Source organism: Oculina patagonica, chromosome 3 (genome assembly GCF_052425735.1).
Source record: "Oculina patagonica isolate OP01 chromosome 3, crgOcupat, whole genome shotgun sequence".
Taxonomy (NCBI): Eukaryota; Metazoa; Cnidaria; class Anthozoa; order Scleractinia; family Oculinidae; genus Oculina; species Oculina patagonica.
The window spans coordinates 28,293,333-28,320,781 of record NC_135760.1 but is presented as its reverse complement, the minus strand read 5'-3'; the positions used below and the strand labels follow the sequence as shown (position 1 = coordinate 28,320,781).

At 37.0% G+C, this 27,449-nt stretch overlaps 1 protein-coding gene across 1 annotated transcript in view; it reads left to right on the top strand.

Annotated features, from left to right (window-relative positions):
- Positions 1–27,449, top strand: part of LOC144647372 (NADPH--cytochrome P450 reductase-like) — a 73,759-nt gene that overhangs the window by 43,874 nt on the left and 2,436 nt on the right. Inside the window, exons 7-15 of the mRNA XM_078507175.1 lie at positions 2,143–2,259; positions 9,058–9,174; positions 9,965–10,083; positions 10,538–10,719; positions 17,010–17,159; positions 18,329–18,440; positions 19,782–19,934; positions 23,110–23,246; positions 24,619–24,710. Coding sequence (XP_078363301.1) covers positions 2,143–2,259; positions 9,058–9,174; positions 9,965–10,083; positions 10,538–10,719; positions 17,010–17,159; positions 18,329–18,440; positions 19,782–19,934; positions 23,110–23,246; positions 24,619–24,710 — 1,179 coding nt within the window. The remainder of the gene's footprint in view (positions 1–2,142; positions 2,260–9,057; positions 9,175–9,964; positions 10,084–10,537; positions 10,720–17,009; positions 17,160–18,328; positions 18,441–19,781; positions 19,935–23,109; positions 23,247–24,618; positions 24,711–27,449) is intronic.

The window sequence follows — 27,449 nt, the reverse complement described above, 5'->3', positions numbered from 1 at the left end:
GTCATATGTGCAAACACGAAAGCAGGTAATACAATTTAGCAAACATTGTCAATGTTGCGGTTAAGGCTTGCATGTGCTTGCCATTGAACCAAATCTTTAAATAATTATTTCTTTAGATTCTACATTTTATAAGCTTTACAGTGATATATACAGTACCTTTCCAAGGTTTTATAAAAAGCAATGCGCGTATGAATGACTTGCCGGAAGACACCCCTGAAGGTCTACAGTAACCTTAACAAATTATTGCAAACATTGAAAAAATTTGACTTCCAGCTCGGAGGAGGGTAAAGATAATTTGAGGTTTTATTCAAGGCCTATTCATTTCACAAGGTCTGAAACCTGAAAGCTATGTAATTATCGACAAAAGTTCGCGATAACTGACTCGCAGAGAAGTAAGAAAATCCACATTTTCATGAAAGAATATTGGACTTCCTGAGTGGTGCTGTCATTTCACAAAGAGACCAAATTTGTTTAGGAACTCGTACGAACATGGTATCTACAAGTTTGTCCGCGACTTATGACAAGCAAGCCTCATTCCGGCATTACCGCGATTTACCAGCCACAAACTACTTGAACGGATTTAAGTCTTTTTATCAGTGCACTTACGGAGGAGATTAACAAGATGATATGCGGCATCAAGAAAAAAAATTCAAAAGAGATCTCAAGATAATTATGTAAGACTCGCGGCAGGCGTTTGTATCGACATAGGTGAGAAATTCTTTCGGTATCCTTTTCGGTATACTGCAACACGCATACATGTGTAGTGTAATCATTTTTTTCTTCTGAGCCAATTAGCACTTCGCTTTCAACACCAGCACATTTGCTAAGGAACTTTTTTCGAGTCCTTCATGAAACAAGTCCACCAAAAAGTTGATTGACCGGTAATATTTACATCCTGATCATTCACATCACTCCTTTGTTATCTTCAGTGTGAGTCAGACGGTTTGCACACTCAAAACTGCTGCCGCTCAATAACCGCTTTTGCTGCCTGCAAATATCCTCAATAATATTCTACACTGCTTTAAAGAGCATTTGCATGCATTCCCTTAGTTTAACAACGTGATGTGAAAATAATTTATCACTGACAATGTGAGCGGTGGATGTGAGAAACACAGACTACTGGCCACCTTTATATTGCGTACAGGAATTTTTTTCTCTCCAGTCTTTTTGCAATCTGCTTTTTGCAGTCACTGGCGAGCCAGAAGATTCATTTGAGGAAACGCTATCATAATGTATCGGTAATAATTTACTACATGCTTATAGTAGAAACAGGAGAAACTGCGACAAGCAAAAAGGTTTACACCTTATGATGCCACAAGGTGTTATTTCGGCACCAGTCCCTGGAAAACGAAAAGGTTATTTTTGGGCTACTTTGGACATCGAAAAAATATTTTGTTGCCCTGAAATGCTGTTAAGATTAGACAATTTTGAATCAGTGGACCATAGGCTATGTTTTCCAAGAATAAAAGGAAGGCACATAGGCACTTTAAAGTAACTGTATTATTATTTCCTACCATAGGTTCAGCTCAGGGCTACAAACTTGCTATTCATTTTACACATAGCTTTTAATATTTTACATTAATTCACATTATTTGTTATCATTACCATTGTACAATGTTATACAAAAATGTTGCATTTCCAAATGATTTCCCTCATCTTCACCTGATAACAATTAGAGATCTTTTCATGACAGAATGGTTGAATTTCTAACAAAAAGAGCCTACAAACTTCAATATAATAGTTATAAAAAGAAACCTACATGTAAAACACCCATTGATTAGAATCATTTACATGTACTGGTATGAATAGCAGCGTTCAAATACTGTGACCTCTTTGTAAATGTAGGATGCCAAAGAAATGCTGGTGCCGTCAAAAACAACTGGGAGACAACAAAAAAGCTGAAGTTTTAAACTTGTGGAATCTTTATTTGATTCCTTTTTTCTACTGTTTTTGTCGATGAGGGGATGGCGTGGACCGGAGGGAGGGAAGTTGGTTACAATATTATGTGACTGCAGTTGAAAGTTGTTACCAAAATTCACCTAACAAAGCCTTGACATACATGTACTGTCAGTTATTAAGTGTTAGTACAAAGAAGTAACATTTTAACCTCCAATATGACATCTGTTGTTTTATTGTTTTCAGGAGACTGTCATCTTGTATTGAACGTCAGTTTAAACTTGTCATTCATAAAGATTTACCTCAAGACAAACTTTACATTGGGGAGATGAATAAACTTAAGTCGTATATCACCCAACGCCCGTAAGTACATTTTATAGAACTTAGAGTTTTTTAAAGATTGCTTTGTTTTCTTTTTATATCCCTTTGGATGTTCTTCACAGGTGTATGTAATTAAACAATGCGTTAATTGTACCGTTAGATTACACTTCTGTACATCTTGGAAGTTAGATTTAGACCAAAGAGCCTTTACGGCCGATAAATCTATGAAAGGAAGTAGGCCCGGAATGTTCTTTTCTGTGGCATATTGACTGATGCAGTCTATAAAGTCAAATATTTTTGCCTATAAATCTGCCTTTTAAAAATCCTGTTTGATCGTGGTTAATAAGGTTTGGGAGGACAAGTTTAATTCGATTTGTGATCGGTATTTAGAAGAGTAATGGGCCGCCAATTTTTGATGAAGTAAAGTTCCGCATCCTTTTTTGGGATAAGCCTTATGACCCCTTGTTTTTGTGAAACTGAGAGGCAACCAGAGTCAAAAGCATAATTGAGGGCCGAGATTAAAAATAGGGCGATATCTTTCCAAAAAACTTTGTAAAATTCAGCAGGAAGTCCATCTGTGCCTGGTGTTTTGTCGGAATTCATGTTCTTCAGCGCTTCAAAACATTCCTTTTGAGCAGAGGGTTTGTTCTTCTTGAGTCAATGAAGTAGTGTTCACTTGGGAGAACACTAATGATTTGTTCTCTCCAGACATGTGAAAACAAAGTTTTTATGCCACAGTGAACTTAAGAGGAATTTTAGCAATTAAAACTATGCAATGGTAAAAGAAAAGCTACGGAAAAATGACAACTGAGGGCAAACAGATTCACTCAATGCACATGCAGGCTCCACACACAAAAACAAAAACTTGTAGTTTTCATCTTTACCAATATATGCAAGTTCCAGTGAATACCCAGACTCTAATATTATTCCCAGACCACCATTTGGTCTTGTCACGTAGGCTTGAAGCTTTGATCCAACAATGTAAATTGAAATAGCTGTACATAAAGTCAAGATCAGTCAAATGAATATTGTATGTTGCACCATGTACTTCTGTTTTTTTCGCCGTGTACTTGTATTTTTTTCGCCAATAACTTGTATTTTCCATCAATTTCTTTTTTTTCAATCATGACTACAGTCTGGTGGAACAAGTTGGAGTGGCATTATTTGAATTTGTTATTCACCTGTTGAATTTTTAAGATTTCATAGCGGTTCTAGGCGGTAAAGAGTGGTGGTACAGGCGGTAAATTTTACCGGTTACCACCTGATAAAGGAGAACACTAGTTAACACGAACTCGGATAACATGAAAACCCTGCTAACTTGATTTTGTTTTCCTTGATCAAAATTTGGGTCAAATTCTGGTTCTTGCAACTCGCCACGGATGTATTTTTCCACTCTTATCATAAGAATGTATGATAATGTTAGGGTTTCTGACGAGATAAGTTTAATTTGCACTGTACTGTACATCACTGTACAATGAAGTGCTGAAAAATCAGAAAAATGCACTCTGCTTATTTTTTACAACACTTTACACATTCACATAAGATTAAAACTAATTACAATAATACATTACACATTAAACTACTTACAATACATTTATTATACATTACACTACATCACTTAAAACAGCGGGAAAAAAAGATGAAAATTAATCATTACTTGTAATATTTCAATTTAAAGAGAATCATTTACCTTTGTTACAATATAAAGCCCAATTAGAATCTTTTAAATAATTATTTCTATTTCACGCATTCAGAAACACATGTAATTGAGCACACATACACCACATCACAACACACGACAGACCCAATATTGTTCACTAACACGCATAACCCGGGGTAGTCAATCGATAATATCGATAATCGATAACATTCGATAACAATCGATAAAAATCGATTAATGTTTTCAAAAATCGATAAAAATTGATAAAAGATTTCGTTGTGAGTAATTGATAATTATCGATTTTTCAATCAGGGCTATCGATTTTATCGAAACTAAATTATCGTACATTTTTTATTATTTTCTAAAATTAGTAATACTCAGTGTGTGTTTGAAATCCGCTTTTGATAGTAAATAAATAAAGGTTACGCGAGGGGCCTACACGACTCCTACGTTCGTGACATTTGTACATTTTCCGTTATATGTTTTAATTCGGTCTTTCGACCTTATTTGCTTCTGACTTCTTTCTGAGGGTTCTATTTTATATGGAGGCATTATGTGTTAAATAGAGTCATGTTGATTGTTGTCTAGGAAGTGTCTAGATAGAGGTCATTTTTCTTCGCTTCGCGGTTTCCGTTTGTAGAGTTCATGTTCTTTACTCCTCCTCGATCCTCCGCCACATGTTGTGCTTGTTTGTTTTGGCTCAATTCTATTTTGAAGATATGTTTTAAGCTCTCAAAATGTTTGCTCTGGGTGGACAAGACCTGATATGATCCGTGAAAATGTAAACTACTTGCATTTAAAAAAAAAAGAAAAATTGGAATATAACCTTGAAGCATAGCCTGCGAAAACAGCCGCCTCTCACGCTCTGCCGGACAAGGAAAAATAGTTTACGTTTGCGTTTGTAATCCCCAATTGAACAATAAAATCAGTAATAAAATCATGATGCAGTCTTCTTTGTCTCTTGTATACAGTGCTTGTCAACCGGCAGTTCATTTCATTGCCGCATTTGAAATCTACATTCAAGGAGTACAATCAAACGCTCCCTCAACGGAAACAGGATGATTTTTATCGATTCCGATAGCGATCGATGAATCCGATAAAATCGATAAAATTAACACTTCGTTGGCGTGTGAGTATCGATTTTTATCGATTGATCGATACAATTGATATCATTTAAAATCAATTTATCGATAGATATCGATTTATCGATTGATTTTCCGATATCAATTTTTATCGATTGACTACCCCGGGGCATAAGAAGTATCTAAAGCGTAGTACTTTTAAAAATGTGTAAATCATAATCTTAGAAATTTGCCCCATTTCGCAGTATGGTTAGATCCATTATTTTTTTATTTTGCAATCAACAGTTCAAGATTTTGAATCTTGTTTAGTCTAGCAGTGAAAACATTAATGAGAGTATAGGTGTTCTTACAACGGCATGAATACAAATAATGTTTAGCGGTAATAATACATGATTGACAAAAAACTCGTCTTCACAACCCCGCATTCCAAGCAACATTTCTCTGTTGTTAAGATTTTTAACATTGACTTTTAAATTGCAGAGCCACTTAATAACCTCTGCCCAGAAATTTTTGGCATAATGACAAGAGATAAAAATATGTTCGTGGGATTCGCTTTCTTTTCCACAAAAAGAGCATGCTGGGGAAGGCAACACACCAATTTTATTTAAAAAGTCATCTGTCACCAGGTACCCATTTAATAGTTTGAATTGAAATTCACGCAGCTTTGTATCGGAGGTGACACAATGCGGTAAGCTATATATTTCGCTCCAAATTATCAAAGATAAAATTATCATTTTCAAAACATCTACCGGTATTGTATTTCTTTTGAGCAGATGGGGTACTAATAACTCTATTTCGAAGTTCTTTTTTGGAGACTGCTTTATTGATCGGAGTCTTTTGCCCATTTAAACTCAACACAATTTGGTCCTGTAGATTGAATGTCCTTTTGTCAGAGTGAGAGGACCTTTTTAATAAGTCTCTCCATTGACTTGGCATGGCGTTTACCACAGATATAAGTCTAAAGAGATCCACGGGAGTGAGGTTCAGCGCTCTCACCTTATGTTTGGTTATTAACTCGTTGTTTTCAGAAATCAGGCCTCCTATTCTTAGAATTCCCTTTTCTGCCAACGTTTTGAAGAATACAGGTTTTCCGTCAATACAGATGAGTTTATTGTTCCAAATTATGGTTTGGAGGGTTGTACATGTATTTATATCATCAGTTAGTTCTTTGCTTTGACTAGTTGCCACAGAACATTTTGCAAAGCATTTTAAGCAATCCTCGTAAAAAGGTGGAAGTTTAATCGGCAGCATTTTAACATCGAAAGTGCAACCTAAGATAAGTTTCCCTCCAACCGGCTTAAAGTAATGCAGTAGTATAGTCTTCCAGCTAGTTGGTTCGTCCCTGGCTAACTTTTTACAACACATAATTCTCTGAGTCTCAATCATAGAATTCAAATGTGGAGCTTTAAGTCCTCCGTCATTATGATTAATGTCACCAATACGAGCAGAGCGCTTAACTTTGTCTTGACCTTTCGAAATGAACTCAAAAATAATTTTATTCAGCTCTTTAACAAACTCTTGGTCCAAGCAAATCATGCTCACCCTATACAGTAAAATGGGAATTATAAATGTTTTGACAATTTGAATTCTGCCCATTATCGTGAGATCTCGCCATCTCCAAATGTGTAATTTTTGTTTGATTGAGGTGACAATTTCGTCAAAATTTAACCTTCGTTTAGCACGTTGATTGTAAGTAAAATGAACACCCAGGATTTTCACCAAGTGTTTAATTTTTAGGTTTCTTATTTCAATATCATTTCGTAGTGAACAGTGCCCCCTATTACCTAGTATCATAACTTTGGATTTATCAAGATTTATTCTGAGACCTGAACATTCTCCAAAAGCTTCTACTAGTTTCAGAAAATTTATAAGTGAATGATCATTCTTTAAGAAGCCAGTTAGATCATCTGCAAACAACCCCAGCTTTATCTTCTTTGTTCCTACAGTAATTCCTTGAACGTCTTTGCTTCTGCGTATGCTTAAACATAGCATTTCTAGCACCATAATAAACAAGTAAGCAGAGAGGGGGTCTCCCTGCCTTACTCCTCTTTCAACTGGAAAAGGTGCAGTAGAAAAACTGTTATTCAAAACACAGCTTGATATGTTTTTGTAAAATGTACATGTATGAATCCACTGAATAAATGAATTTCCAAATCCGAAGGCAGCAAGGGTTTTGAACAAGAAATCCCTACTTACAGTATCAAAGGCTTTCTTAAAGTCGATGCAAATCATTTTAGCATTGATATTGTATCTTTCTGTATACTCCATTATGTCATCCACTGTTCTTATTGCATCGAAGATTGTTCTTCCTTTCACATACGCACATTGATTATAGTGTATAATGTTAGGTAAAACTGTTTCTAGTCTTTTGGCAATGGCTTTTGAGACTATTTTTATTTTAACGTCAACATTGATAAGCGAGATCGGTCTCCAGTTCGATAGATTTCTTTTGTCTTAATCTTTTTTCTCAATTAAAGTGATGATAGCTTCCTTTTGGGAATTTGATAATTCGCCATGATCGTAAGAGTAGTTTGAGCGGTCTACCATAATCTCACCTACAACTTCCCAGAAAGCTTTATAAAACTCAACAGTTAATCCATCATTACCTGGAGATTTGTTATTTTGAAAAAAAGCTGAAGACTTTTAAAACATTCGCTGATTGTTAATTTTCCTTCGCAGACTTGTGCACCAAGCTGTGAGAGTTTTGGTGTGTCACGATTTCTCAGAAGGAGGTTAAGATATCCTTACGTGGAGAGAGGGTATCACTCTTACAGAGATCGGAATAAAAACTTTCAATTTCTTGTCGGTCTGTAATCAAAGTCCCTTCGCCATTAAAAATTTTTCGGAACAAACTTTAAAACTTTTTTGACTTAGAGTCATAAATAGAGATTATTCAAACTGCAGCAAGCAGATGACATATCCATATATGGCAAGATAAACATAGTCAAAATGTTGGCACTCTCAAAACTCGTATTTATCTGCAGTGTTATGGAGACCGGGGGAGGTATTCCCCAAAATTTTGTACAGGGAGTTTCTGAGCCGGAGACCCTGGACCTGTTCCAGAGAAAATAAGGTGAATTTGCGACCCTGCTCCAGACAAACATTGGAATATTGGTACCCTGTTCCAGACAATATGCACGATAGAAAAAAATGTATAGATAAAAAACAATGAAGTTCACTTGACTCTGTCTGTGGCATGAAAATAAAGTGATGAGGGAATTAAATCACCTTCGAAGATGATTTAATCCCAAACTTAGGCAAAAGCTTCTAGAGATGCACTCGCTATTATCACCCTACAGTGCAATGCAAACCCTTACGGTATGTCATGTAAGTATAAATAATGTTTACCTTTAACATTGTTCTCTGTTTGTATTGCAGGTTGCGGTGTAATAGTTTTTTGTTTCTCTTTGTTCTCTTGAACTTCAGAATTTTAAGTGAAAAAGAAGTGATACATGTATGCTCTTGAATTTCGCTTTACTTATTAATAATTACACAATAATTCAATAATTGATTTGGTGCGAGCTGTGATAATTGATTTAGACGCGTGTCAGTAAGCTAACAAGATTCCCTTACTGGATTCCCATGCATGTGTTAATGTAAATAGGCTTTTCGCTTTTGTGTTGGCGCTAGATTTAAGCAGTGATTACAAAAACTAAAGAAGATATACCAGCTGTCCGCCATCTGTCGGCCAACTGATGGTCAACAGCTGCCCAGTGCTTAGGCCAAAACCTGTCAGCTGACTGTCAGCCATGTGTTGGCGACAGTCGGCCAACAGTCCACCAACAAATGACTGGCAGATGGCTGACAGTTAGTTACGGGGAGCTGTTCTCCACAATTACCCAAGTGTGTTCACGAGTTAATAACTGGAATCATATCTTCAAAAAGAAAATTAAATAATTTGCAAAGCAGCCACAAAAGCAAGCAAGATGTAAGCAAGGCATCATTGATAGAGACATTTCCACACTACTAAGCCTGTTGTGAATCACCCATACAACAGGCCAACACTGAAAGCTGCATCTTTTAAGGAAGAACCCAATTTAACTTTTAGCTTCCTGTTACTACATTGTATAAAATTAAACAGCTAATTTTTCTTTTCAGGCCTTTTGATGCTAAGAACCCTTTCTTGGCTCCAGTACTTGTGAATCGTGAGCTGCACAAAGCTGGTAATCGATCCTGTATGCATATTGAACTTGATATCACTGGCTCCAAAATCAAGTATGTTTTAAGATCAAATATGTGTAAATATCTAGCAATCTGTTGCCACAGTCAAATTTTGTTTTGGTGCAGCCATAAGTACCGGGTAACTACTGTAAGTGTGATGTAGAAAATCTCGACAATCAATATTTGCTGATAGCAAAATTAGCTCTCAAAACCTGTCTTCCACTCAAAAGGAAAGAAAGTGGGGAAAAGTTTTAAGCTTTGTTTGTGGTGATGACTTTCATCTTCGCTTATCTAAGCATTCAAACAGTTACCTGTAAGAAAATATTTGAACGAATGACAAAATGGTTGTAAAGTGTTTGAAGGGATGGCTTGAAATGTTTACATTTTGGCTAGGTGGCTGAGCAGAGTTTTTGTGCACTCTTTGGATGCACATGTGCAGTTGATCAAGAAGTTGCAATCAGGCATTTTGTTGTCTTACCAAAAAGGCAAGATTTCCAACAAACCAGTCCTTAGAATTTTGAGAAATTTTACAAGGTTTGTACCTAAGAAAGCAAGAAAACTGCTGATTACAGAATAATCTTAAATTTGATTTGACATGGAAATTTTTGAACATTCTAAGTCATCACATAAAAACATGAAGCAATGGAAAATTAAAATTCTCTGTGTTACTAAAACTTTATTACTTCAATACAATATGTTAAAATATATAATGTATGGAAATTAAAGTTCCTTTTACAGCCACCTCAAAAATCGTTGAAAAACAGATCCACAGCAGCTGGACACTTATGTTAACAAACATATTCCTTTGATGAAAAAATCTAATGACATGTGTTACTGTACCAAGGTATGATGCAGGAGATCATGTGGCTGTTTATCCTACTAACAGCTCTGAACTTGTGGAAAAACTTGGGAGCTTATTAAAAATGGACCTTGATACAGTCATCTCACTTAATAATACAGATGGTGAGGAAGTTATTAACTAATCTCTTTCTTGTTTCACTATCAGTGATATCTGATAAACATCAGTCCTAGTGTCTTCTTTTCACATTTCTTAGCCTAATGTGCACTGAAGTCAATTATTGGACAACCGAGAATAAACAACTGTGATCTGCATGTGCTGTGTTTAAAAGTATAATTTCTAACCCATCAACCAAATCTTAAAATGTTTTAATTAGTATTTAACAAAAACTTTTGTTCACTGGTTTAAACAAGTGCTGTCTTTCTTCAATATGAGTTAGATTCTTGTTTTACTTACTGCCAAAACTTTCCCAGAAAGTTAGATCTGATGGGAAACTTTATGGTGCATTGTTTACCAAAATTACATAAACAATTAATTTATATTCTAGTTAAATGTACATATTTTTTTACTCCAGATATTGAATGATTTGCACTTAACATGTGTTTCATGCTTTTTTAGAGGACTCACCCAAGAAACACCCTTTTCCTTGTCCTACAACATATCGGACTGCCTTGCTGCATTATGTGGACATTGCCAGTGTAGTTAAGACTCATGTACTGAGAGAGTTGGCTGAATATGCAAAGGATTTTGAACACAAAGAATTCCTTATGAACATCACAGATACTACAGAGGAGGCCAAAGTAGGTTTGCCTGATCATTCATTCTGTGACCATTGAACTAGATGTTTTAAACACCTTGTTGGTTGAGCATTTTTGGCGTGCAAACTCATTGCAACTGCCACAGTTGAGAACTTCTTTAATCAGACTATTCAGTAAATAATTATGACCAACAGCTAGATACTATAGGTGCCAGTAATTATATTATGGCCCACTGTATTTTGCGAAACGAAACCAAACAAAATGACAAACAAACTTGTCAAAATAAAGATATCAAGTACCATTACAGTACGATTTCTCTGTGTGTGTTATCCTAAAAGAGGAATAAAACAAAAAGAAGTGCAGAGTTTCAAAATCCAAAAATCTGTATTTTGCAAAACGAGCTCTCCATATATAGACTGTGCCGACATTTAACTTGTTTCTTTGCATTTGTAAACACTTCTTAAGGTGATTCCTCAGTACCGTTACTGCTTTGAGCATCCCTATTGCACAAAATTTTACACGTAATTTTAAGCACATGCATATAAACAAAATGGTGGCTTTTTTCTATATGTCTTGGTCAGCGACAGAGATAAATCATTGTTTTCTCATAAAGAAGCATGGTGACATATATTTTTGTTGTATTATTGTGGCATACAAATTATCTTTCCTTTTAGTGTTAAAAAACTAAGCAAAACATTGTTTGAAATGAAAATATAGCTCTTTGGCATTACAAAGCTTTGCTTTCATGTCCAAATTGAGCACTCTACTAGGATAAGTCATTGCCGCTAGCATTGCGCATGCTCACTAGTTAAGTCGTGAATAACGACTTATTGCGGTTTGCTGGGTGGTGTAAAACTTACTTGGTAACCTGGCAATTTTATATTAAGTTTAAATTGAGTTCAAAATGGCGGATGAACGTGGACAAGGGCTGGTTTCCCGAGTTGTAATGCGAACTTGTGGATGTACATCAGGAGAATACGAATATGTTTTTCTTTCTGGAAGGAATTTTTCTAGCGAGACCAGTGCTCGAATCCACATTTACACACAATATTGCAACGGAGACGATGGCCGAGGGAGCAAGAAACTTGCACGCCGATCAATAGCTTATTTTGAAAGTCCGCAGATATGAAATTATCTTTCATTGAGATCCATCAAATAGTCGGTAAGTAATAAATAAGGCTGTATTTTCTACTACAGATTGGTATCACTCAGCAAGATGAAACTGATGCGTTTCGAAACAATTAGAGATATCTATAGTTGGCTTGATTTGTCTTTTGGTCGATCATTCATTTGCACGTTCGTCAAGTTTTTGTATCTAGTAATATTTTATATTTGTTGTCACACTCTCGTTAACGAAGTTCCCAAGTACATCTATCTCGTGACTTAAACTTAAATCAAAATTTCCTTTGGCATTCGTAGCTCATTAGGAAGCAAGCCTTATGTGAATGATAAATTTGCTCTGCTTTTGAAGGCAAAACTACATTTGTAAACACAGTATTATGCATCAGTCCCTTACAATTATTTTTTCTTCATACACATGGTCTGTCAAAGAAGGGACATATTAGCTCAACTGTGGTAATTATAGTTCTCCAGGGGTATATCATTGCACTCAGGTAATTTTTTGCTTTGTCAACATCCACTGAGTGCTATGGGGTAGACATTCAAAGAAATACTGAGAGAGTACTATTGTTAGCGGCTATTAATGTAAGCGATTTTTTTCTGAGCAAGATTTAGCGACTATTTAATAAGGGATTTTCCAATGAATGAACATAAATTGCATTGCCTAAGGGCCTGTTTACATGGAGGGAGGGTGCCCCGGCTAACCGAGTTACCCTGCTAGAAGGGATAAAACCTAGCCCGCCTTTACATGCAGAATTCACAACCCTTCTACCCGAGATGAGACAGCGTCATTAAAGCGTGTCACGGCGTGGGAAAACAATGTAGCTCCAAATGATTGAAGAAAAATATGACTTTTTACTGAATAATCAAGGCTTTTCGTCTTCAAACCTATTTTAATTTGATGTGCAAGTTCTCAGAAATTTACTGCGTTCATTTTTGGCGCAATTCAATCGAAATTCAACCGTATTTGGCCGCCAAATTGAAATTAAATTTGTTGTGTCGTGAATTAGGATAATCATTCCCACGAAAATTTCGAATTAATTAGCTGTTGCTCAAAGAATTATTTTCAGCCGACCGATAAAACTAATTTTGATCAAATAGCACTGTTTGGGTCCTGAATTTATACATTTTATGCCATAAAAATTTAGTTTAAAAACACGCGCGAAAACTTATCCCGGCAAGCCGGGATAGCTCGGGCATAACCGTTTACATGGCAAAAAGCTATCCCGCCTAGAAGGGTGCCCCGGGCAAGTAGCCCGAGTGCCCCGGCAAGGCGAGTTACCCTTCTAGCATGTAAAGGCTTCAATACGTTTTCTTAAGAAACGTATGAAAAGTTGGCTCGCCCAGGGTAGCTCGGTTAGCCGGGTAACTCGGTTAGCCGGGGCACCCGCCTTCCATGTAAACAGGCCCTAAAAGAACGAAGTTACCAGTATCCATTTTTGTGTTCCATTAGGGTGGGAAGGGGGTACCGGGGAGGTACTTGAAATTTGACCAAGACAAATTTTAGCAAGTACTAAATTTAGCGATTTTCGCCCAACTCACTAAAATCGCTAAAGTGTAATAGCCACTAATATAACAATAGTAACCTTAAGGTTGATTTCTGTACATGTCCTATGCCTCCCCCCTCCCCCCAAATAAATGCATGCAGTCATCTCTGCCGAAAAGGAACCTGGTTGCATGCCATGTTGACAAATAACAAATTGCTCACACTTAGATGGTTTGTTGTACGTGTTGTCCTACAGATTTATTTTATCAATTAAGGCACATAGAATTTTGAATTAATTTACAGATTCGCCAAAACAATATCCTGCAATACAGCACATCACTGAACTCTGCATGGGGCTAGGCTGTCAAGAGGTGTGGGCTGGAATGAACATCCTGCAGTAACTTGTATGAAACATATGATCAGAAAAATAATTTTATTTCAAATTTACTCTCATTTCACAAACAGTGAATACTGCTCTCTATAAATTGACTTTTAGCAGACTGTACAGCTTGAAAAATAAAATATTTGGAAGTTATTGTTATTGACTGCTGAAAAAAAAGGGTAAAAGATAAACAAGCTTTAAGGTTCAGATCCTTTAATTCAACATGGCCACCAAATCTATGCAGGATGGCTGGCAATGTATAGAGATTATTTAAAAACGAATTAATAAGGCTGATTAAAATGCATTGATGATTTTCGTGGCATGTAAAGGAGTAAAGTGAACTTTTTGGTTGCAAGTAAAGGTACCAGAAAAGGAAATAAGCAGCAGTTTTCATTTGTTACATGTATCAGGCCTCTATAAATTGATAATAAATTATGTTGACTTTACTGTTTCCTACCAATTTCAATTCTTGGAAGTCACATATATGAGGCATCTATTAGTTTCTTTTAATTATTTGCCTTCTGTCACAGTGTCTGCCATTCTTTAACAGAGAAAAATGTATGTCGAATAATACCACTGTCCTGTATAAAATGGCTGAGTTACCTGGTTATTAACTAAAGAACCCTTTAGCTAATGTGAAACAGTTTGGTAAAAAAAAAATTCCCTAGCTTCTTTCCATTACCAGCTTCGCAGCATCTTAAGGTATCTCATATCTTGTTACCATTATACGTGTCTCTCTCAGCATTAATTATTTTAAGCTCTGAAATAATCTTCACTTCTTAGCTGCTTAGCTAGAAGGCCTTGATGGACTACTGGATGGTTAGTTTTCAGTTAGAATATGGGGTTATTTATCACTTACCAGCTAGAATTTTAAACATGACTCAACTATGACGTACGTTTAACAGATTTCATAGACAATTACAAAAATTGTCGTTTGTCAGCAGACATTTAAAATTTATTTTGGCTAATTCTGGGCTATCAGTTTATAATATACCACATTCACGCGATTGCTCATAGAGCCTTTGATTTTTCTAGTTTGAGCACTCTGGCATGGCTTAGATGATAGCACAAGTGTGGGATCATTTGGGGTAGCTATATAGCTTAACCTCCATCCTAGCATTGATCAGCACTGCACTGATGAGGCCCAGAAGGCCGAAACAGTACTGTCTGCAGTTAGTTATATATTTAATATATATTTAACAATTATTCGCCGAAGGCGAAGTGATTATTCAACAATAATCACTGAGCCTGAGGCGAATAATTGTTTTAGTATAATTTTCAGTGGTGAATATCAAGAACTGCAAAATTAGAGTAGAAAACACGAAAATAACAGACACAAGTGCTCGCTTGCAAACATGTAAACCAGTTTATTTGATTGAGTGAACCCGAAGTTTAAGCAATAAAATGGGACAAAACAAACACTACGTATAAAAATATATATATATATATATATATACATGTATAGCTAAAAGCGTGCGCAAAACTGTTACTCAAAACAATGATTCGAGGAACAATTTGATTTAATGGCATTTGGATTTTTGTTTTTTTTTTCCATAAGTTATATGTTACAGTTACATATATAAGTATCACTTACCTGTGATGGAACTGCATAAGATCGTATTCGCCATTATAAATTGTTAGAGGCTCACTTAGATGACCACTTCTCTTGGAGTGAACACATAGCAAGGACGTTACCTTCACACTATGGCAGTCAGGCGGACTTAAGAAAACTACTACACTAAATAAACATGTAGCCCCGCTCTTATTAAGAAAACAGTTGGCTGAAAGCTTGGATTTATCTTAACATGTTTACTGTGATACTGTGTACAGCCCTATACCAGATTACATGCTGAAGCGCCTGCAATGTGTGCAAACTGCATGTATCGCTTTTGTTCTGTGGACGTTTGCAACTGTAAATGATGTAATCAGCTTAAAATGTTTGCCAGTGTGAGAAAGAAGAGAGTTTTTTCTCCTTAAAATGACATTTAAAGCACTACATAACGAATGCAGGCCAGACTACTTATGTTTACATTTAGTTAGTGCTTATAACTTACAATCATCCGCCACTCCCAAATTAGCAGTTCCAAGAGAGCTGGATACTTTTCCAGCATAATTTTATGGCTGCGACATGTTTTAATAGTTTATAAAACGACATTAGAAACATTTCTGCATATCACCCCTTTATCAAGGCAGTCAAAGAAACATTATTTTCTCAAAGCAAAATCTTGCCTTGGCTAATTTATTTCTTTTTTTTTTATCAAGTGTTTTGCAAGGATTTTTAATATGCCCAAAATAAGAGATCATGAATTTGTAGTATAGGATTAGTTTGTTTATGTATATTAGTGGAGCTCCCGTGCGTGCATCCATCTCATAAAATCATTCATTTGAGTTTTCATGGTCAACTTGATGACTAGCGGCATGGCTTGCGGGCATGTGGGCCGTTTGTATGATAGAATTGTGCAAACCACTTGTGTTAACCCATTGGCTCCCGTGCCAGCCTAAACTGGCCTTGATGATCGTTGCTCTTTCTTCCACTTGTGACGTCATCATCTTTGATCAAAAAAGGCATCACTTACACTCAAACTCTGCAGGAGGCAAAGCTTTTTCCGATGATGCCCCAATTAGAGTGATTGGGTCCATTGTTTTAAATACCCACAAAAAAGCTTTAAAATTTCAGTGAAAAACTCGTAGGACAATTCACCCCAGCCACCCATGGCTCTTCAGTGGCGAGTATTTCCTGTTTGGATGGCACTTTCTTGAAAATTTCTAAACTGCAAGCAAGCCCAGTTATAGGCCAACAACTGCAGCAAAAAGATAACAAAAGGAGAAAAAAGAAAGGCAAGAAAAAAAATGAAAAACGAAAAGCCTAGAGTGGTAGGGCACTCGCTCGTCCAAAAATTTGGATTTGTGCGCATGCCTAAACAACAATGACCTAAAATCTGATCATTGTGGAAAAAAAGGCATGCTTCCAGGTTGCAAGTGACTTTTGGAGTACTTTGGAGCTCAACTAGCTCATAAATGACGAGAAAATGTCACAAACGCCCCAAAAATGCGTTTTTTCCCCAAAAAACCCCGGGAGTCAAATGAGTTGAAGAGGATTTTGTCTTATATCTAGGAAGAAAAGGTGAACCAGTTTCAGTTGTCGTATTTCCCGTTAGACCAGTTTGTGATCTTTTCTGCCAGGGTACAGACAAAGCACATAGTGTAGGTTTAGCAAATTGACAGTGAAGGATTTTCGAAACATACATTGCTCCTTGCATGGTAAGGCAAGTGCAAATTTAATTTCCAGATACATGTAGAAGTATACCAACAAATGCCGACCAGCAGCTTTTTTTCAACCATCAGAAACAATATCAAGAGTGGGTTTTAAACCCACACCGGCATATTGTAGCAGTATTGGAGGATCTTTCCTCACTGAGGCCACCCCTGGATCACTTATTGGAACTGTTACCTAGACTGCAGTGCCGCTACTACTCCATCTCGTCATCACCTAAGGTACAACCTAAACCTTGTATATTTGTATGGTATGGTTGCTCTCTTTCCTGTTTTTGACTACATTCTGATTTGAAGCAACTTACTCGTACAAATCCAATAGCTGACTTAAAATTAGTTGTTAGGAAGTAAATGTACTTAGCAAGTAGGAAACTCTTAGTCAAATATTAGTAGTTTTTATAGTGTAATCTTTTCACGGCGAAAGCTGTCCTGCAAAGGACTGTTATAGGAGACTGACACTTAACAAAGGTTGCTGAACACAGTTTGTGCACACTCTTTGGATACAATGCTGACTTGAATCTGAGTGCATGAGCTTAACCTTTTTGAGAGAATCAAAATTGAAATGCTGGTGTGCACAGTTGACGATCAGACATTTTATTGTTTTATCAGGAGGCATGATTTCTAACAATCCAGTCATTAGAATTATAAGAAATTTTACGAGGTTGTTTTTATCAAGTAAGAAAAATGCTGATTTAAAAAAAAATCTGAATTTTAACAAAGGAATTCTGAGACATTATGTGAACACATAAAAGAAATTCAAATCCCCTGTGTTACAACTTATTACATCAATGTTAAAATGTCAGTATTTTTTCGAGTTTGTTGTACCCAATCGATGAAAAAGACTGAATGACTGATTTTTTTTAAATCTAGCAGAATTGAATCATTTTGGTTGATTTGTAATTAGCTGGGTTGTCATAGTGATGCCACATGGCCTTAATAGACACGCAAAAATTACAAATGCTGTAGCTTGCCTTGTGATCTGCCAGTTTTGACCTCCTCAGCTGCAACGGTTTGAATGTGAGCAAAATAAAGGTTGGTCTCCAAAAATTGAAAAACTGTATCCAGCTACAACCTTAGTGGAACGTCTGCCTTCAGAGTCAAAAGAAAAAGTGATCAGAAGTGTAACACATGTTTATTTAACAACCGGCCGCTGGCGTCACGGGCGCCCGGGTCGCTCGCGGGGCGGTGTCTATGTTTGGCTCGGTGCGTCCACCTCATTGTGCACTTGGACATCAGCCGCTGGCTCGCGCGCGCGCGTCTCGGCGAGTCAGTGGGGACCATCGTTCGGGTCCATGCACAGCTGAGTTCTACTAAAAAGTATTATGGGAAAGAAAATAACTCTTCTAACTTGCAAGTGTTCTTTAACTTTTTTGTATTGAAATTTGTCATAGATGTACCCAACTTCCATTCACATCACTGCAGTACTTGTAAGGTGGACAACTTCTACTGATCGGGTTCAACATGGTGTTGCTACTAACTGGCTTGCTACCAAGAACCCTAAAGGTACAGTATAATACATGTATTAATAAAAACACTCCATCAAGCATTTTCCTCACATATAATTTGTCTAAAAATATTCTGAGACAACCAAAATGAAGGGATATTTGAAATCTTCCAAGTGATATCCCACCATGCAGTTAAGGGAACAAGTACTCGTTTTGGGCAATTTTGATGTGCACACCCGATTAGTCGCTTAGTCGCTGATTCACATCGTCCAATGCGAGTATTGTGGCCCGTAAATAGTCTACACCATTTTCCCAGCAATGAAGTATTGGTATACTGCAAGAGATCAAGCCGAACTGGTGTATACCTAACAGTTGTTTGGGTCAGGAAGTGACCAGAACCTGCAAAACACAACTGTTCTGTTTGGCTTATGCACTGTCTTTTTGTTTTCTCGCTGATTTCTTTGCGAGGGTTATAGATTGGTCATTGCCCCGCAGGGTTCAGGGCCAGAGCCCAGAACCCGAGGAGGCACTCTAGGATCCCCCGCGTATATATACAGATGATATAATCATGTCGGTTCAATATAGCGCAATTTGGAAAAAATCTCAAGTTGACCCTAGTGGGGATGGGGATGGGTGTGGGTGTGTGCAAGCAGCGAAATAAATAATTTCTAAATTTAGCCAAAGTTGAAATAATTTGAAATCCATGGATAAAAGCTCTCTTAATCCTGAACCGAAAAACAACAACATGGTAACTTTAGTGAAGGAGAAAAAATTAACCGAGTGGGATAAAAACAACAGTTTCGATTTGACTCGAGGTTGCCCACACGAAGTCAAGTGAAAAAATTTCTTCAACGCCCAAGGTAAATCACGTAGAAACCTGCATTAGTGTATGAGAAGATTTAGAAATTAAAGGTATCAAATGTACTACACTGATCTTTGATTAGTGCTAGAAAATGAAATTGCCATTATATAACGGTGGGGGGGGGGGGGGCAGCTAGTGAAAACTATTACTAGTCTAAATTAGCTTGAGAGTCTGCGATTTTTAGCCGAGTTTTAAAATCTTTGCCTTTAAAAAGGAGATCTCGGAATCTCAAATTTTGAAAACCTCCATAAAGGAGTCTTGGAACTTTGCTAGTGTTTGTTATTGGTACAAGGGAATGTCCACTGGAAGCTGAACTTTACCAAATTTTAAAGCTTTTTGCTTATCTTATAATCAAACTGAGCTAATCTATTAAGAAGGATACAGCGAGTCATAAGAAAAATAGTTGAAAGTGAAATGACTTGTTCATAATCAGTGAAGAAAATGCTAAGCTAATGGGTTGTGTCCTCCTTACCAATACCATGGTGCCATGAATTTATTTAATACTTTCTGAACTTTGTCGTACATTTGTTGTTACAGAAGGTGAAACTTGCTGCATTCCAATCTTTGTTCGCAAAACCCAGTTTCGCCTGCCTTTCAAGTCAGTGACTCCTGTCATAATGGTCGGCCCGGGTACTGGCTTTGCTCCCTTCAGAGGCTTCATCCAAGATAGGCACATACAGAAATCCAGTGGTCAGTAATTCACTAGATTATTATTGCTTCCACATTGTTTCACAATAAAATAGATTCCATAATAATTCTTGCAAACATATATTATTAAGCGACAACTCCAGTTTATGTCTCAATAATAACATTCCAATGCACGGGTCATTCAAACCTCATAAAACGTGCTGGGTATGATAAACTTTCTTCAGTAACATTTTCTTTCTTTACATAAACAGTAATTGCATACCTCAGATTATAAGAAGGCTGTGTTATCTGTGATTTGTATAGAATATAAGAACTATTCTAGGTTCATGTTACATCATAAAATTCTGAAATTCACTAGGCCTGCTAAATTTCTGTTAATTGTCAATAGGCCTACATGTAAGATAAACTAAAAGCATATAATAAATTTATTTAGTTTTGCAAATTTCCAGATCCATAGTGTATGATTCATTTTAAAACATAGCATTTTTACCATTTGAGTTCTCTGTCATATGTGACATCCAGCTGAGTGCCATGACAAAGCTGTTTTGCTTGAAAAAAGGCCATTCCTTTCCATTTTCAGCAGATTGAACATTTCAGATATAATAAGTGATGTTTATGTGAAAGTGTACTAGCTCATGAGCCAAAGATTATCACTTTTGTAAACAGAATTGAGATCTAGATGGTTTCTCTGACATCATGGCGGCATATTTGTGTCAATCTGCGCGTTAGTGCGTTAGTGTAGACATTTTAATTTTGAATTAACGGCACATAAGCGCGAGGAAAAGCTTTGCGTTTGTTGGACAGCAATGCTATCAACGAACGCAAAGCTTTTCCTCGTGCTTATGTGCCGTTAATTCAAAATTAAAATGTCGCACTAACGCATAGATTGATAGCGCGAGCACCAACAAACTTTCACTAACTCTGATGAAGGTGAACAGATGTCACCGAAAATTTATAAAAGAAAAACAGATCGGCTTAAAATATCTTCTTTAAAAATCCTTATATAAGTCCCACCTTTTTACTCAAAATTTAAGTCGAAAATCGGGGGTGCAGCTTATCTACGGAAACATCTCTGGTTGGAGTTCCCAAAGGCCTAATTAATATTCATAAAAAACTCATAAAAGACGTCACTAAATGAACATATAACAACCTGAAAACTTTGTTGTTGTTCACTGCCTTTCCTTTCCTCTGCAAAGCTGTCTGCAGTGAAGCCTGCCGGTCACTTTAAGGCCTGTCTTTCCACCGCATGCGAGAAAACACCAATATAACCGCAAGTACTCACAAGGCAAATGGCCAACCACTTAGCTTTTTTATTGACCTTCACGGGAAATACATCTATTGGACAATTAAACTCATGTTCTGCATGAAATTTTTATCTTGTTTCGGGTAAAAAAACCTCCAAAAACCTTGAAAACGTGGTTTCTTCCGAGAGCCAAATGAAGCAAAACACCGCCGTGTTTGTTTTGTGATGCCCAGACTCCACTCTACGTTTCAAGCATCCAAGTTCATGATATTGTGAACTCTAACTAAAAGGGAGGTATGACAAGTGACATTTTGCTTTCATTTTTAATTCATGTTAAACAAATTGCAACAACCACTGCGTCACTGTTTTGAAACGGTACCTTGTTTGCCCTTGTTTGTTTAACAAGAGAACTTCACTTGAACTACAAACTTTATTGTCTGTATATTTTTTCGAAAATCGAGCTTCCAAATCAGGGGTGTGGAATCGCATAGCTAGGAGGATTCTTGCCATCTGATTGGTTATCAAGGCGAGGTATTCAGAGTGGAATTGCGACTTGAAAGCGAGGTTGACTGATATTACACCGTAGCAACGCGTAGATTTACATAGCAATGTACGCAAAATTGGAATGGATTATGTTTTCAAAACGATTTTCTCCTTTTACAGAGCAAAAACCGAACCGAAGTGAGGTAGCAGAAGATTTTCCTTGTTTTCATTTCAATTACGACTTTCTTATGAGCAGCGGTTAAACATTTTCTTTCACCGCATGAGTGCAATGGAAAATAAAGATGTCCGTACCGTATGGACAAACTCGCAAGTAAATAGCAGTTACGCTTACACGACCACTGTAGAAACATTCACTAAAAGAAAGGAATACTACAAATTTCTCGTGTAAAAGAGCAGCTGTCTATTTTGTTGAAGTAATACTTTTGATCAGTTTGACAGTTATGCTGTGTTCGTACAATACTGAATATCTATACGAAACAAAAGAAAACAATAACAATTACTGCATGCTGTAAACTCGATAAAAACAAAAGACAGTTTTATAAAATTTCGATAAAGAATGACTTCTTACATTCTTTAATGAAACTCATGATGCAAAAAGGTCAAAAAGCGGTTTCTGGAAATCAACAAAACGTACACACAGCAAGCAAACAAACTATTGTTCTTGTGAAGCGACCGGCTAATAGCGAGTTTTTCAAAAGCAGCCTTGCTCTTTCTAAGAAATTGTCTGCGATGGACTTTGACATTTAACTTATAAATGTCGAATTTTAATTGTTTAGGTACTTACTTCATCGTTCCACGCCTCCTTCAAACCTTTAGTTGACGTTGTTGAATGTTCAGTGCTTTTCACTGTGGATGCGTGTTGTCTACTTCTTTTAGGCCGAAGAGAAAAGAGATTTCATAAGTTTGTCTTGTGCTGATGAGACGAAAACTTGAAATAGATGTTCGAAAAACAAGAATGTTCTGTAAATTACTACCATTTTGTCGTTAAAATGGTAAAAAGCTTGTGTGGACCGTTGAAAAACGATGGCTCAGTGTCATCCACAAGGTTCAAATGATCGATTTTAGCTCGAGTCCGATTCGCTGGCTCATGACAGTTGATTTGGAATTGCTTCCTTGGCGTGCGTTAAAAATTGCAACATTCAGCCATAAACCAAAAAGAAATTGGATTTCTTTTCTATTCTAAAAAGGCTATGCGATTCAAGGAAAATCCACTACCTGACTTGTGAATTCCACGTTAAATTTCACTTGAAAAACCTTTGCGATTCGTGCGATATCGGTTTTCGATGAAATTTAACGTGGAATTCACGAGTCAGGTAGTAGATTTTCCTATAGAACTTTATGTTAATCAAAAAATACAGTACTTAGAAAGGTGAGATATTTTTGCTTGTTACTAGAAGAATGAGCGATTAAAGTGATAACAATTAAAAGGATCCCTACTTTTTAAGTGTAGTAATTACCTTTTATTTTCAGGGAAAGCTGTAGGTGACATGATGTTGTTTTTTGGCTGTCGTAAGAAGAGCGAAGACTACATTTACGAGGATGAACTGTTGTCATATTCACAACATGGTACCATTGCCAAATTGCATGTGGCTTTTTCAAGAGACCAAGTAAGATTTATTGGGATTTGAAAATTATCTAAGTCATGTTAAAGGAGCCATGTCACAGACAACTAATCTTAAAAACATTGGCAATTTTTTTCAAGTTTATCATTCATACAATGGCTTAATCTTATGGACGTTCGCGCTAATTGTTTATGCGCATCCTTACTGCACGCGTAATATTTCACGTCCTAACGTCAAGCCATGTCAAGCATGGATCGCGCGCACTGATCATGAGGAAACTTTCTAAGCACATATAGGGTGGGTAGCCATTGCGGTAACTTTGCTTGCAGTTTGCTCTCTTGAATGGACGGTTGCCCCTACTTTTTTTTTCGGAACGGATCACTTTTGTTAACAATTATCTAAGTTCTAATAGAAAATGAAAAATCTCTCAATTAAAAAATGATTTTTTGTCCCACTCACGTTTGAGCTTCTTGTTTTGCTGTGTGATGGTTTCAAATTATGCCTTTTTTCAGGGTTAAGTTTCACAAAAATAATGCAACACTACGAATAATTTACACAACAAACGCTCATCTATGAAATGTGATTAGTTTTTTTCCTCTGTCTACTCATCTTCGATATTTTTAACTATAAAACCCTGTAAACCATGCTGAATTACGTGCACCAATTTTTTTATAAATCAGGGCAATTTTCCACACGCTTTAACTCTGAAACTAAGTCAGTGACCCCCAAATTTTTTTGCATTTCTGACACAAGTTACCCAATATCTGACCGCAGTAAAAATTTTGGATAGGAAATTTTGGGGCGAATGTCCTTAAACCAGCCTTGGTTATTTTCCCATTTTTATTACTCCTTTGCTGTATGTTCATGTTAGAAACTATTATTTTTCAGTTTCCTTCAATTTTAAACTAATCAGAATAATGACTTAAAGCTGATTTCCAGTCCGTACTGCGCAGACTCAGGGTTTGTTTTCGTTTTTGTTTTGAATTCGTTAAAACGTTGCACTTCGTTGACAGCATACATGAAGTGTTTTTAGTCCGCCATTACAGTTCGCTTCGTTCAAGAATTTCCGATGAGCTGAAACGTCGGTTTGAAATAGCGTCAAGGTTCTTCTACTTGTTATTATTTGTTCTGCAAGGATATCTGGCGTTATTAATGAAGAAACAGGTAAGTTTGTCACGTAATTTTTAGTTTTGCTTTGTTTGTGAGGCTCACATAAACATTGCAGCCGAGATTGCGCAGTACGGACTGTAATTCATCTTTAAAATATTATGACATTGTTCCTTTAAAATAGTTTCTTTTCATACCAACTGCACAGACTTTATTACCCACCTGTCTTTCAATCATATCGGGTTGGAAACACAAGTTTACAAACATTTTTACCAGAGCAGTGTTCTTAAAACTTACTCTTTTTCTTCAGGAAAAGAAGATCTATGTGACCAACCTTATGGCAGAGAATAAGGAAGCCATTTGGAAGGTTTTGGACAATGGAGGGCACATTTATGTTTGTGGGTAAGAAGCTATTGTTAAACTGCGATCATTCTCTTCTCCTTACATGAAGACAGTGCCAGGACTTTGAGTGTAGGGTGGTTTTCATTTGAGTGTCAACCAGAGTGATCACTCTGGCCAATCACAAAGGACAAAGACAATCCGTTGAACCAATCAAAACTCAAAGCACTCACAAGTGCTGCCGTCAGATAATTCAATTGAAAAACTCTGACTGATCAAAGACCTACTTCTGGCTCTTTTGATATTCCAACAGCCATGTTTCAACATATCGCCAAAATGTTCTAAGGTTTGTCGGCCCAATTTATTCTGAATACGAGCTGCTCAGCTTTTTCATGGAATAAAACATGGGGATAAATGGTCATGGTATTTGCAGCATGATCATGTTCTAATTTCTAAACTCGACCTCATGCAGAGAGAATTTTATTCACTCACAAACGATAAACACATAACATTGTAATCCAGAATTAAGCTTTTAGTGTTCCATACCTCGCAATAAATACAAAATGATACTTGTGATGTTTCCTCTCTTCAAATATTCGCATGTTTCTAATGTTTCTGCTTGAATACCATCCAAGAGCTGTCAACATAGCGACAATTCAAGCAGTTCAACTTAGCAAACGTACAGGCCGGTATGCACACAAAAAGCTACCATTGAGCAAAACTGAGTGATGTTTGAGCCACGCAGAATATTTCTTTTGGCAAATCGAAGCCGCATGCTACCGCCCTGAAACCTTTCTTGACCCCCGGGTCTTGGCCTTTGTTGTGACGAACGCCTGACGCCATCTTGCGATAACAAAAAGCCCTTAAAAATAACTTTCTAGCCGCCGAACATCTCTGAAATTTCACCTGGTATGACAATTTGAAACTCTCAATGTATCTAACCAAAAATATGTAAGGAAAACGACCAGTGCCCACTTTTCAACTTCTCAACCCACTTTTTGACTCGCGATCTGCCAGTCGTCTCCTTCTCTCCACTTCTTCTTTCCCATGATTCCCTCCTAGACTCTTGATGGACTTAAAAGAAGACTGGGACGACTTGAGCAATTTTCAATTGAGTATTGAAAGTAACCCACAATTGCTTTAATTTTTCTTTGCTAGGCTTTGTCATTAGTTTTAATATTGGGCACCATAAATTATTCTTGACCAATCAGAAGAAGAAATAAAACAATCATGGCTCACTTGCACACATTTTCCTGTGCTTTGTGGTGGCTTCTTGTATCAAGTTTTGATGAGTTCATCAGACTTACACACGTTTTCCTGTGCTTTGCGGTGTCTACATGAACAGTATCAAGTTTTGGTGTGTTCATCGAACTGACTTTGCCCTTTGTGATTGTCCAGAGTAATTACTTTTGTTTGTTTTGGTTTTATGGCACTAGTCTAAATGAAAAACTACACTATTAGTATTAATAAACATACGATTTCAAGTGCAATGTGGAATAAAATAAGAGGGGACGTGTCGCTGCGACATGTCCCTGGGGCATGTCCCCGCTACAGTTACTTGTGTGTGTACATATTTTGATTTTGTTGCTGCTACATGTCCTCGCTACACGTCCCTGCCTTATGTCCCCGCAGTGTGAACAACACATGATTTTGTCGCTGCTACATGTTGCTGCAACATGTCCCTGCATCTTGTCCCCACGTGTGCGGAGACCTTTAAGGTTGCAGGGGATACCTACAGCATGAATAAATTCATGAAGCATAATTTTGCTTGGACCTAGCTGCATCTTTTAAAACGCTTTCTATAATGGGTGCAATTAAGCTCAAATTTTACAGAGACATAAAGAAATGATGAAAGATTATGATTGTCATCTTTTCTTTGGTAGATTGCACTTAGTGGTAATGTTATAGCCTCGTTAGTGCCAAATTGGGAAGAACAGGATTTTGGGGCAGAGTTTGCGGAACGAATAGGAGACAGTGCACTGTGATCTTGTCAAAAACTAATCAGTAAATACCTCTATAGTGTCATAACAGAAGCGAATTTTTTAACTGAAAGTTTGCCAGCAAGTTATGGTGGTTAAAGTGCACCAATTTGAATTTAATGCCTTCTACCTCTTTATAAAAGCGCTCTTTTAAAATTCTGCTTCTGTCATGACACTTTACAGTATTCATAGTTTACCGATCTGCATTGGCAAGTCATGAAGTTCTGTATCTGAGCTGTATTCTCTGCCCCAAAATTGTCGGAAAAGTCCAAACTTTGAGATTTCCGAAGGTGTCCCGACCAAAACATTCGTTTTCTGCGACATTCAACAATCTTGTCCCTACGACAGAATTTTGTCGCTACGATCAGTCGCACGAATTCAAACTGGTTTGAATTCATGCGACTGATCGCAGCGGCAAAATGAGCGAAAGCAGCATTGTCGCAGCGTGTGCACACTTCTGCGACAAGTTGCTTGGACAAAATATAAATTAACCAATGAAAGAGCGTCATTCATTTTCACCATATTGAATTGGAAAACTAGTTCACAGTCGCACTATTCCAAATCAAATTCGCTGCGTGTCAAGGGCCTTGTCGCAGCGACGTGTCAGATACCTTTCGCTGCGACTTGTCGCCTAGTGTGTCCTGACCTTAAAGTTGTCGATGTCTGTCATTGTACGTCGTGCATACGCTTTAAATAAATTTTTTAATAGAGAAATGTAAGCGCATTGAGTTTTTTAAATGCGCCCAAAAAACCTTATTATTAATATTATTATTATTATTAAATAAATGAATAATAATAATGAGCCTAAGGTGTCCCTAGGCTT